At 44.8% G+C, this 12,178-nt stretch overlaps 1 protein-coding gene across 4 annotated transcripts in view; it reads left to right on the forward strand.

Moving 5' to 3' along the window:
- Slc24a2 (solute carrier family 24 member 2) overlaps positions 1-12,178 on the forward strand; it is a 237,682-nt gene that overhangs the window by 203,654 nt on the left and 21,850 nt on the right. For 3 of the 4 annotated variants that reach the window (XM_055629528.1, XM_055629556.1, XM_055629538.1), the window contains one exon: positions 11,702-11,845. In XM_055629528.1, the coding sequence (XP_055485503.1) occupies positions 11,702-11,845 (144 nt within the window). The remainder of the gene's footprint in view (positions 1-11,701; positions 11,846-12,178) is intronic. The other variant, XM_055629548.1, reaches the window with a different exon arrangement.

Here is a 12,178-nt window from a genome sequence, read left to right on the forward strand (position 1 = left end):
ACAAACGTTCCATGACCTATGGCTGAGAAGAGCATATAAAAGATGCTCTTCAACACAAGCCCTGTGCAGCAGAGGACTTTCTGCATGCTAGTGTATGCAACCACAGAGGACACGGCCTGTCGCACACTTCAGCTTGGATTCTCTTCTTCCGTTGTCCCAGTGCTGCACAGAGAAGTAGATCGGAGCTGCCATGAGTTTGCCGGCCCCCCCAAATATCCAGTGTGGATAATTTCCCGAAGCACGGATCTTTATATCTTAATTTTGCCAGTCTGTAGAGAGCTTGCCGAGCCCCAGAACTGAAGAGTCGAGGATACCTCCTAGCTGCGTTTCAGTTTGGCCAATCTAGACAACACCCACGTGATGGCCGTTGGCCACACACCTGTAATGCCGTCCTTGCTGCTATGATGCATCTAAACCCTGCAGGTACACTCAGCAAAGTCCAGGCTCTAGCTAAAGAGCTCCCTGGTGTAAATTGTGCCTGCTTTTTATTTTACATTGAGGCAGGATCTTGCTATATAGCCCTGGCTGTCCTGGAACTCGCTTTGTAGACCATGCTCGCCTCGAACTCAGAGATCCACCTGCCTCTTCCTCTGAGTACTGGGATTAAAGTGTGAGTGGCCATGCCTGGCAAGGCACCATAAAGCGACTTTTTTTCTGCTCTCGGCTCTGATTTCATTTAGCCTGATATTTCCCTCTTCTTAAGAAAGAAAGTCTTAATTGTCTTTGTTTTGGATGTGGCCTAAGTATATCCATGGGTAAGGAAATTCATGTAAGAAAACTACATCCATGCATATAAGAATGATTGGGTGGGTGGGTAGAGGGATGGATCAATGGATGGATCAGTGGATTGACAGATGGATGGACAGATGAATGGATGGATGATGTGGAGAATGAAAAACAGACACAGGATCTGTAAAATACAGGCTCTGTTCTTATTTCCTCAGCTTATAGTTTGAATATCACCATACTGTGTTAAAGTCATCTTTTTTGCATTTTAGAACTCAGGTCTGATGTATTTCTTCCCAGAGCTGCCTTCCCTAAACCCAGTAGAGTTCTCAGGACCTGATTTCTGCAATTCCCATTCAGTGACTAAGTAAAGGATGGAAAGAGGAAATGTGATAGAAGCGACTGTATGTTTAAATCTCTTCTTAAAAAAGAAATTAAATGCTTAAAAATATCTCCTGCCTCTTAAACTTAGGTTTCCAAGGGTGCTTTAGAAAAACAAAGTAGCATTTTCAAGGCTTATCATTTATTGCAGATTGGCGCTGCTGTGATCTGAGGGCTCCCTGGAAAGGTGTGATAATGCAAGTAGCTCAGACTGCCAGGTGTCTTGGGAATTTTCAAAATTACTCATGCAGGTGGTACCTGGGATCCGTATTTTCAGTTTCTTCTAAAAATCATTACCCGTAACGTAACAGCCAACATCTCTTTCCACAGTGATGGGGGTCAGCACAGGGACCTCACACTCTCCTGTTAATCAGTGGGAATGCCTGTGAATGAGAACAGGTACACCACCTCGGAGGTTTGGAAGCAGCTTCATTTTCCCCTGTTAGTGAAGCTGTCCATCTCTTGGAACACCTGTCGAGCACAGCGAGGGGATTTCTAATAACCATTAAATGGTGGGGAGTGGAATGTGTCGCCATGTCTGACACGGACAGGCCAGAGGGCAATAGTGGGAGAAGGGGCCGCACTTCACCGGGAAGGTAATGGGATGTCAAAATCCCAGTGCATTTGGCTGGATGACTTCCATAGAAAAGAAACCGTTTGTGTCAGAAAAAAACTCAGCAGTAACCGCAAAACAGGCAGAGCTTAAGGGCTGTTGCTGAGCAGGCCATTTCCAGGGTAGATGATATTTTTCTGTCAGTTATTTTTTAGTGAAAACTTGAGATGTTTCCTGTATCTCTTGACCTGGATAATATTTACCAAGTGCTCAAGATTCACTCAGGGGCCTTTTAGCTTATAATATTTTCTCTTAATTATTTGAGAGTTTCACACTGTGCACCCCAATTACACAGGCTTCTCGTTTCCCCTTGTGCCCTCCCCCTCAAGAAAAAAATTAAGAAAAATATACACCCAGTACAATTTGTATTGCCCAAATACTCACTGGAGCATACTCACACTCCCAGTGGCCAGCCCCTTACAGATAACTAAGTCCTTTTAACATAGTTTAAGAATGAAGTAGATATAAAGTTAAGACTCTTGACAGTCTTCCTAAACTTGAATATTGACAAAGAATTACACCCTATTCACTGAGAACCTTGTTGTTAATTTTTGTACTTTCTGAGAATATTTTTTAAAACATCTATTCACCTTTCACACGGCACATCAGAAACTAAATATTAATAAAAGGAGGAAAACTTCATTACCACCCTGGAAAAAAAAAAAACCAGCATCAATATACTGTGTCTATGACTAATTCTAATCCAATTGATAATAAGAGGCTAAAAAAGCTAAAAAAGCTGTTTTTATAATTCTCCAGTTAGCTTCTGTATGGACAAATCTTTCACGAATTTACAAATGCCTGATAACCAGTTTCCTGCAATGCAGAAAAACCCCATCCTGTCTGTAGCTTGTGCCTCAGAATCACTTGGACAAAATGCACAGTGAAGGGAAGCATTTCGATAGAGACCCTCGCACGCTGTTCTTCCTAATTAGAAATGGTTCCTTAAAAGTCAGGAGCCTGACACAGAGGACCTCTGAAAGGCTCTGCCCTGCAGATTATCAATGCAGATGCTGAGGCTTATGGGCAACCTTTGGGCAGAGTGCATGGAATCTTATGAAAGAAGTGGGAAACAGTAAGATCTGGAGAGGACAGGAACCCCACAAGGAGAGCAACAGAACCAAAAAATCTGAGCACAGGGGTCTTTCCTGAGACTGATACTCCAACCAAGGACTATGAATGGGGATAACCTAAGACCCCTGCACAGATGTAGCCCAAAGCAGTTCAGTATCCAAGTGGGTTCCATTGTAATAGGAACAGGGACTGTCTCTGACATGAACTGATTGGCCTGTTCTTTAATTACCTTCCCCCGAGGGGGAAGCAGCATTACCAGGCCACAGAAGAAGACAATGAGACCTAATTGACTAGGATCAGAAGGAAGGAAAAGAAGACCTTCCCTATCAGTGGACTTGGGGAGGGGCATGCATGCAGAGGGTGGAGGAAGGGAGGGATTGGGACAGGAGGAGAGAGGGAACCACAGGGGGGATACAAAGTAAATAAAGTGTAATTAATAAAAAATTAAAAAAAAAAAAAGAAATGGTTCCTTGCCTTCCTGAAGCTCCATCACTCCCAGCAGCTCTGTAATCACTCCCAGCAATATATGTTGAAAGCTTGGTTTCAGTTCAGCACAAGCACAAGATGAAGTCTGGGGGTGCCACTGCTCACGGGACCTTTATTTGGTGTTTCATGTGCTAAGTGTCTGATGCAGGAATTTTTTTTCTGTATGTAAAGTAGACCAATTATGTCATTATAAGGGGAGTGAATTTCCTTCCTATCACCTGTAGCAAAAGTGTTGGGGTTTGTTTGTTTGTTTGTTTGTTTGTTTGTTTGTTTTTTAAGGAAATCTGTTTTCTAGTTAAAGATTAGTTCTGTCCATTCAGGATGTCCACACAGAAGGCAAGGCAAATGTCTCAGATGGTGCATCTCTTCTAAAAAGGAATGGAGTTTGGTTCAGCCTCTTTTCAGCTTACTTTGTGTATAAGAGACAAGGGATAGGGCCCAGAGGCTAAGGACAAATTACAGAGAATAAGGGATGTTGGTAGAAAATATGAATGCAAGAACAGTGAGACTCTCGGAACACAAAAGTAGGTTGTTCTAAGACTCAAAACTGAGTTTGCAAAGGACATTTGAAAAGCAGATTAAATTAAGTAAACACAATTTCTTTCCAAGCCAAAGCATCTACTCCACAATGAAATGTTGGAAATGGATAGATACCTGTATGGTCATCATATTAGTCTACTCAGGCCAACCATAAAAACGCCATGGATGGGCTGACTATGTAACACGAACTTGTTTTCTCACAGTTCTAAGGCTTAGAAGTTTCAGACCTCTGGCCGAGGCACGTGTGTGTGTGTGTGTGTGTGTGTGTGTGTGTGTGTGTGTGTGTGTATGTGTGTGTGCATCTCTTGCTCACTCACTTGCTCTCTTGTGCTCTCTCTCTCACTCTCTCTCTCTTCTTACTGAGCCCTCACATGGCCTTTCCTCAGTGTGTTCACACCTGCAGGAGCAGGGGGAGACAGAAGAAGAAGAAAGAGAAGCCTAGGAGTAAAGGGACACTCCAGAGAACAAGCACTCTAGGATCTCTTTTAGATCAGGGCCTCATCCTCACAACGTCATTTAACCATAACTAATTCCTCAGGGTTTCCATTTCCAAACAGTTCCCTGCATAGGGGAGGTCTTGACATATCTGCGTGTATTTTGTATTTATCCAGGACCCAGTGCTTTCCTTCTGATAACTAGAGTTTTCCTATATAGCTGTCTGGCTTGCCATCACCTGCTCTAAAAATTTTTTCTTCTTCAAGACTTTCTTGGTTTGGTTGCCTTTTCACAGAGGAAAAGCAAGTGAAATTTAATACCGTGGAGGGCTGAGCTCTTCAGAGAACCATCGCAGAACTCTGAGGTGGTTTTGAATATAACTCAGCACACCTTGTTTGACAAGTCCAAAAACTGTATTTTGAAATACCAAAAGTTCAGATCCCATGGTAATGAGGAGATTTTCGAGTCTACGAAACTAAAATGATCCATAAGCCAATGGTTAATGTTTAGGTGGGTGTCTTAGGGCTACTATTGCTGTGGTGAAACACCATTACCCAAGAGCAGGGAGGAAAGCGTTTATTTCACTCACAGTTACATATAACAGGTCAACATCAAAAACAATGAGGACAGAAACACCTGAAGGGTAGGAACTTGATGCATGTCATGGAGAGGTGCTGCTTCCTGGCTGGCTCTCCATGGCTTGCTCAGCCTGCTTTCTTATAGGATCCAGGGATGGCACCACCCACAGTAGGCTGGGCCCTTTCCCAGTGATCACTAAGAAAATGCTTTACAAGGAGCCTACCTACAACCTGATCTTATGGAAGCATTTTCTCAATTTAGGTTCCCTCCTTTCAGATAACTCTGGCTGGTGTCAAGTTGACATAAAACTAGTCAGGACAGTGGGTCAGTCTTGTCCATAACCCATGTTCTATTTCTGAAGTTGGTCAGCAACGATGCCTGTTAGTATGTTAGCTTCCAAGAATTGGCCAGAACATTTGGTGGGAGAGTGGAGCCAGCCAGGTTGCACCATTTCCTCTGTGCCACAGGTAGGCTGGTGTTTACGTAACAAGGAGCACGCTACGGAAGTCTCAAGGCATTTTCTACTAGCCAATCAGTTGTTGACCATAGAACCGTTGACTGTTTTTAAAGAGTCACTGTGCATGTGGGTAATTTTGCCTTAAAAATCTCAGCACTGGGATTGTTTTAAGTCTGCACAGAGCTCGGAGTCAAGGTGTCACAATATTATGAGTCTTACCATCTACTTAGAAGCTTAGTTTTCAATAGAAAGCCATCCCAAAGCTACCTACTGAATAAAGTTCTGGTTCTCCTCGGAGCTGTGGAACTTCCCCTTCCCTTTTGTTTACAGAGCCTTCTATTTTTCCATTTTAACTAAGAGAGAAAAAATTAGATTGTTGGTATCAGTTCAGTCAACAAATGCTCAATAAATATTGGATGAGTGAACAGATGGGGGGAAGTCATTGCAGTTTCCACTTTCATATCAAATAACTGAATTGTAGGACTTTATTGTTGGAAATTATATTAAAATTCATCTAATCAAATTTCTTTCTCCTAGAAGAAATTATTTTCTCAACTATTTATTTGTAAGAGTGATAACAGCCATGTTTTTGAGTGTCTGCTGTGTGCCAAACACTGTTCTAAGTCCTTTGTGTGAATTATTTCAGGCAGGTCTTCAACAGCACCAATGCTGGGAAGGAACCTTCTGGACCAGAATTCACCTTTTAAACAGCTTTCTGTCTGACTTCCTATTTCATAGGAGGCACATGAAGAGTGGATCTGTGTCTACTGAGCCTTTCTTTCTGCAGCTGCCCCATCATTAGATAAGGCTCCATCAGGATGTCCTCTGGGAGCACTTTCCAGGCTCACTCCCCACACCCACACACCTTTTCACCGGTTCCTATGGAGACCTACTTTGAGAGATGACGCATGTTACCAAAGAGCTTCTTTTTAATGCTTCAAGCATGAAAAGGGACAGGGGTAGCCCCATGAGAAAGACGGTGCTGTTTTCTTGTGCATGCCCTTCCCCAAAGGCATCACGGCCTTTAAACACTTAATGACAGACTCTGACACTGACCCAACTCCTATTTCAGCCCTTGCTGACATTAGTCTCAGGAAGGTTTATGATTGTAAAGGGTTTCATTCATTTTCTACAGTGTCCCTAGATATCCATTTTAAAGCTAGCCAAAATGGGATTATCCACAGATATGGGAGTCTGGGGTGGCATTAAGCAATGAAGCCCACAAAAAATCTCATTGTTGGGCTTAGCTGTCACCTTCCCCATCAGTGACCCCGGGGAAAGCAGGTGCAGAGGGGAAAGTCTGTCCTCTTTGCCTGTGTCTGAGAGCCTGATCCTCATTGGTGTCTTTAGTGCCTGCATTTCATTTCTTTTCAATATTTTGAAATTAAATTAGACCACTCCTCCCTTTCCTCACCCTCCTCCAAAATCTTGCATGTTCCCACAAATTTATGACCTCTTTTTTTCTTTGTTATTTTTACATACGTGTGTGCATTGACACATAAATACAACTAACTCAGTCCATTCAGTGTTGCTTGTGTATATGTGATTTCAGGGGTGTGCACTTGGTGTTGGATAACAGATTAGGGATTGACGATTTCTCCTGCTCTCAGCTTTTCTTAGTTGCTTGTACTTTGTCTATGAGCGGGGCCCCGTGAGATTTCCTCTTCCTTGTCAGCATGTCTATTGGTGTTGCCCTCATTCAGCTCTTCTATCGGCAGTCACATTGTTGTGACAACACGAATGAATCTTCCCTGTCATTTCTAGGACACACAGTCTCACCAGCAGATTTCCTGGTCCTCTGAATCTTACAACCTTTCCACCCCCTCTTTTGAGATATTCCCTGGGCCTTAAGTGCAAGACTTAAGTTGTAGATGATAAGATAAATGATCATTTTTAAATGTTCCTCCTGGAGCCTGGAGCTAAGGAAACAGCTTCTCCTGTCGATGCCCCCAAACTTCCCCTCATGTCCCTTGAGTGCTGCTGGGAATGCTACATAGCACAGAGAAAATGGAGGGGATGTGAACTGGCAGGGTCAACTCTTTTTTTTTTTTTTTTTTTTAATGTAGGCCATCCAAAATATAAAAAATCTGTTTTAGGCTCAAGACAAAAACAGGAAAATGTCCACTAAGTGCTAGTGTTTGCTACAGCTGGGCTTTTTAATTTTTTTTTATTTTTAAGTGGGGGGGAGGAGGGATAGGGGGAGAGAGAGAGAAAGAGAACGAAGGAGGGAAGAAGTCTGCAGTGCCTGCAGAGGCCAGAAACACTGTATTCTTACACTAGGTTCCAGGGCTGGAGAGATAGCACAGTCCTAAAGTACCTGCCATGGAAGCATAAAGATCTAAGAGCAGATCCACATTATCCAAGTAAAAGCCAGATTGGTGGTGCACATCTGTAACCCCAGCACTGGGGTGGGTGGGGGGCCAGAGACAGGCAGGTCTCTAGAAATCGTTAACTAGACAGCATAGCTGAACCCATGAGCTCCAGGCTCATACCCACAATAGGTTGGATTTGTTACAAAACAAAGCTGGGAAGCCTCATGTGACAGGTCACAAATGCTTGCTTTGTAGTACTGAAAATAGGAGGCAGTGTAGAATGGAGAGGAAAGAGGTCACTCAGGCCTGGCCTGGCATTGGGACCTTCTTTCAACAGGTCACGTCATGTCAGGGTCCTCGTCCGTCAACCACGACAGATGGTTTCGAATGTGAGGGTGCTTCCAACTCTAAACTTCTGAAGTAGCTTCCCTTGGTGCCTAAAGCTTCTTTGCTAAAAAGACCCCAGTGCTTAACAACAGTTGACTTTTGTGATCTTTGAGCTTGACTGACAGTTCCTCAGGGAGGTAGTCCCTCAGCAGGGACAAAAAAAGCTCAGCCTCATGATGACATGGTTTAAAAGTCGTGTCTGCAGGTGATGGAATGCCATCTCTTGAGCCTTGCAGACTCTGAAGGGCTGTCGTAATGCCACACTGAGGAACTGCCAGTGGAAAAAGCCAGTGAAGTGAGAAAGGACAAGGGAGGAAGATTTTTGCTTCTGACTTGAAGCAGATCCCAACTGAGCTGAGCTGGAGCCCGACCCTGACAATCCTGAGGCCTCTCGCTCCCTGTGAACTGGTGGTGAGGCTTTGCCACTAACCAGTGAGGCTGAATCTAAAAGTAGCTTATTTACAGATCGTTCTTGGGTGGTTTTGTTTCGTTTTAATTTTAATTCCCTGAAAGAAGAGATCGTATGAGAATGGTTCTCCCTCACAGTGGAATCCGGTACCTGCTCTTCACAGGCGAAAGTGAGAAGCTAAGTTCCTTCTAAGAAATAGTGTTCTGGCTTCAGAGGTAACCTCTGGACTGGTGAATCCATACAGTGTAGATGCAAAGATGCTAAAGGGCTGATGCCACAGATCCAACAAGAGGCGGATAGCGGGTGCTTTGGGATCATCTGTTTTTGTGTCTTCTTTTAAATGCAGGATGCCCTGAGGGCAGGAGCCCTAGACTTTCAAGATTAGCTTCATATGTAAAGGCCCTCAGGAATCTTCAGGTGATGGGAGAGGGCGCCTGAGAAATCTGGAAACTGGAGCTTGCCAGTTCTGACTCTGCTGCCTGCTCACCACATCCTGCTAGTTCTGAGGTCCAGTGCACAACCCATCACTTGTCACTTGGAAGCTACTTAGAGAGGTGTGAGTGTGTGTGAGTGTGTGTGTGTGTGTATGTGTGTGTGTGCGCGTGCGCGCGCGCTGAGCATTTCTCTGTATAGCCCAGGCTAATCTGTTACTCCCTATATAGCCCAGACTGGCCTAAAAGACTGGAATCCTCAAGCTTTCTAGAGTATTAGGATTACAGGTATAAACTCTCACTGAGTAGGGTGTTTTCCTGTAAGGTTATTTTATATCAGAAATTATAATGTCCTGAAGAGCTAGTCACTAGCCCAGTTTTGTGTAAGCATAGGGCTCATACGGAACACCAGCAGCTAAGAAGCCATGTTAAGCCTTTATATCAAAAAAATTGCTTAGTTCTTTCTGGCTTAGACAGCTGTGGCTGGCTCTCCCTGCCTTGGTTTCTTAGGTAACTCTTCAGACACTTTAGGAGTGGGTCATCACAAGGTCAAAGCTGGTATGCTATAGCTCTAGTAAAAGTTGAAACTCATTGTCCTGACCTCAACGGCCTCTTGCTTGGGGCCAAACCTAATGCAAACATTGCAGCTCCTTCTGCTCAGGCAAAGACAAAATAGGCCTTAAACTTGGAACAGCGTGTTCTTCTGCTGTGTCTCTAACCAGCCTGCAAGCTGTTGCCCATTGAACCAGAGTGAGATTTTCTTGGCAAGAAGACAGAAAGAATTTCTTCTGAGGTATTCTGACAGCTTGATCCTAAGGCACCTCACATCCATCCCAGGGTTCTAGGCCCCTTCACTTCCTTGCAGCAGGAATTGCCCTGCTCTCCCACACCACCCCCCAAACACATAAAAAGTAAAGATTCTTGCTGGCATAGCCTAAGACACAGACTCCTAGTCCACTCCTGCCCTAGCAACAGCCTCCTTAAATGCCACCCTTGGACCCCATACAACATAGCTAACTGTTTTCACTGGACACCCATGTGTTTAGAGCTTCGGCATCCAAACAGACAATCACTTTCTGCTATTTGCCAGCGGCGCTGCCTGTCTGGTGACCTTGGCAGATGGAGAAAAGAGCTAATCCGTAGGTTACAAGCAGAAGGGTTATTGATGAAATGTCACCATCTGTTGGTGTCATTAAAATGATATGAGTCATAAAGAGTTGCTTTTGGGTTTTACCCAAAAAAGGGATAGAGGGATAGCTTGGAGTATAGAGAAGTTGCTAAATTGTGGATGGGGGTAGGGACAGAGTTGGGAGGGGACGCTGCCCAGGAAGAAAGAGGAGCTTGGTGAGCTCATTGGATTTAGCTTCTTGGTCTTCAGGGCAGCCAGTCGTCTGTTGGGTTAAACCAGTAGTTGGTATGAGATGAGGTGCTCATGAAGGCTGGTAGAGAACCTCAGCTCTCCATGCCCACTTCTTGGTACCTACTCCCAGGTGTGGAAGGGCAAGTCATTCATTTGGTTATATGAGGAAGAACCTCATTGGAAGAACACTCAGTATGCCCCCAGCCTTTTCAGTCTTCACTGCCCGTGCTTATCATTCTTGTGTCCACATGGCAGGGTAGGTATGTGGGCCCATAGGGGATGGTTTACCCCGTGGGTCACCTCTCCTCCAAGGACGATGAGGTGGCTAGGAACCACTGCTGGTGCTAGAAGCCTGCAAGAAGCTCTCTGTGGTATCTAAAGAAATGTCACTGCAAATCCTCCTCTTGAGATTTTTAGATCTGGGGCTTACTCCTGCTGCTACTGCTGTTTCATTTCTAAACAAGCAGGGTGGCCAGGGCTAGGTGGTGTCAGCAGTACCATGGTGGTGCTTCCGGGTCCCCATCTCAGGGACCAGTGGTCATCCTGCTGGGCAGACCCACCTTTTGTCTCTTCTGCCCGTGGGGCTTCAGAGCTGCTGACTTCGGTAGAGGCCACCAAAATGCTGGAAGCACACTGCCACATCGGAGACTGAGAACTTGTACCCTGCCTCTGAGATGCCAGGCAGGGTCAGTGCCATACCAGCCTTTAACTCCATTTCTCTGAGTCCTGACATGTGTGTCTGAATAAAGCTTGCCTTTAACAAGTGAAATGGTTTAAAATTCACCCAGTTGATTAAGAAAGTTACGGACACCTGCGCAGAAATTGCTAAGTAGGTTCTTGGGTGGATGGGAGGTAGCCAGGACCTCTCAGGATTCTCACTGAACTGCTCCTGAAGTGAGCTTCATGTGTCTGGGGAATGTAGGTTGGAGGGAAAGAGAGGAGAGAGGGAGGAAAGAGGGAAGCAAGGGTCCTTCCTCTCAAGGTTTCTGAATCATAGCCCAAGCCAAAAGGAAATGGGGTCACAGGCCAAAAGATCAGCAAATATTGTTAATCATAAAATGTTCATAAAGGGAGACTTTTTGGAATGATAAGGTGAATCATATCAAAGTGTATTATATGCATATATGCAAATGTCATAACAAAACCCATTACTTTGTACAGTTGAATATGAAAAGCAGATGGATCCAAAAAAAAAAAAAAAAGGCATGAGTAGTAAGTATAGTTGATGTTAAATAATCAATTGATAAATATGAGAAGCCATAATGTACCCAAAGAACGAAAAGAAAGTTCTACAGTGTTCTGTCGGGGTGAAAAACTGTTTGTTCCTGAGCCTCAGTCTGTGACAGATGGGGTGCTCCTACAAAAAGAACGCCTGGGAAGCAGCTGCGGTGGCTTTGAAAAAGACCTAGTAGGGCTCTGGCCCACCCCTGCTTGCTCTGCAGTCTTGCCATTGGTGGCCCATGACTCCCCTTGTTTCTGCCCGTTTATATCTGTGTCCTCTTGTTCTACAGCAGGCCACAGAGACTGCTGAGGAAGAGGATGACCAGCCCCTCAGCCTGTCCTGGCCATCCAACACCCGCAAGCAGGTCACATTCCTGATTGTTCTACCCATCGTCTTCCCTCTCTGGATCACCTTACCGGATGTCCGCAAACCTGTGAGTGAACCACTGTCCAGACAGCTGCCTGGTAAAAAGCAGGGTGGCCGCCATAGTCTCCTCCAGTTGTGTAAAAAGAGAAAGGTGAGGTGACGTGTAGGCATGTCTCTTCTCACACATACCTGAGACTTCAGTCCAGTGATTGTTGAGTCACTAGCAAACCTGAACCACCCCAGAACTTAGAAATATGAAACAATCACCGTCTTTCTTCTGCTCATGGATCCTGTGGGATGGGAATTGAAGCAGGGTTCACTGGGGATGTTTTTTCTCTGCCCCAGCAAGCCCAGGACTCCAGCTGGAAAGATTTGGATGGTTAGGGGGTGACTTAGATCT

This window comes from Psammomys obesus, unplaced genomic scaffold (assembly GCF_907164565.1).
Source record: "Psammomys obesus unplaced genomic scaffold, mPsaObe1.curated_primary_1811, whole genome shotgun sequence".
Lineage (NCBI taxonomy): Eukaryota > Metazoa > Chordata > Mammalia > Rodentia > Muridae > Psammomys > Psammomys obesus.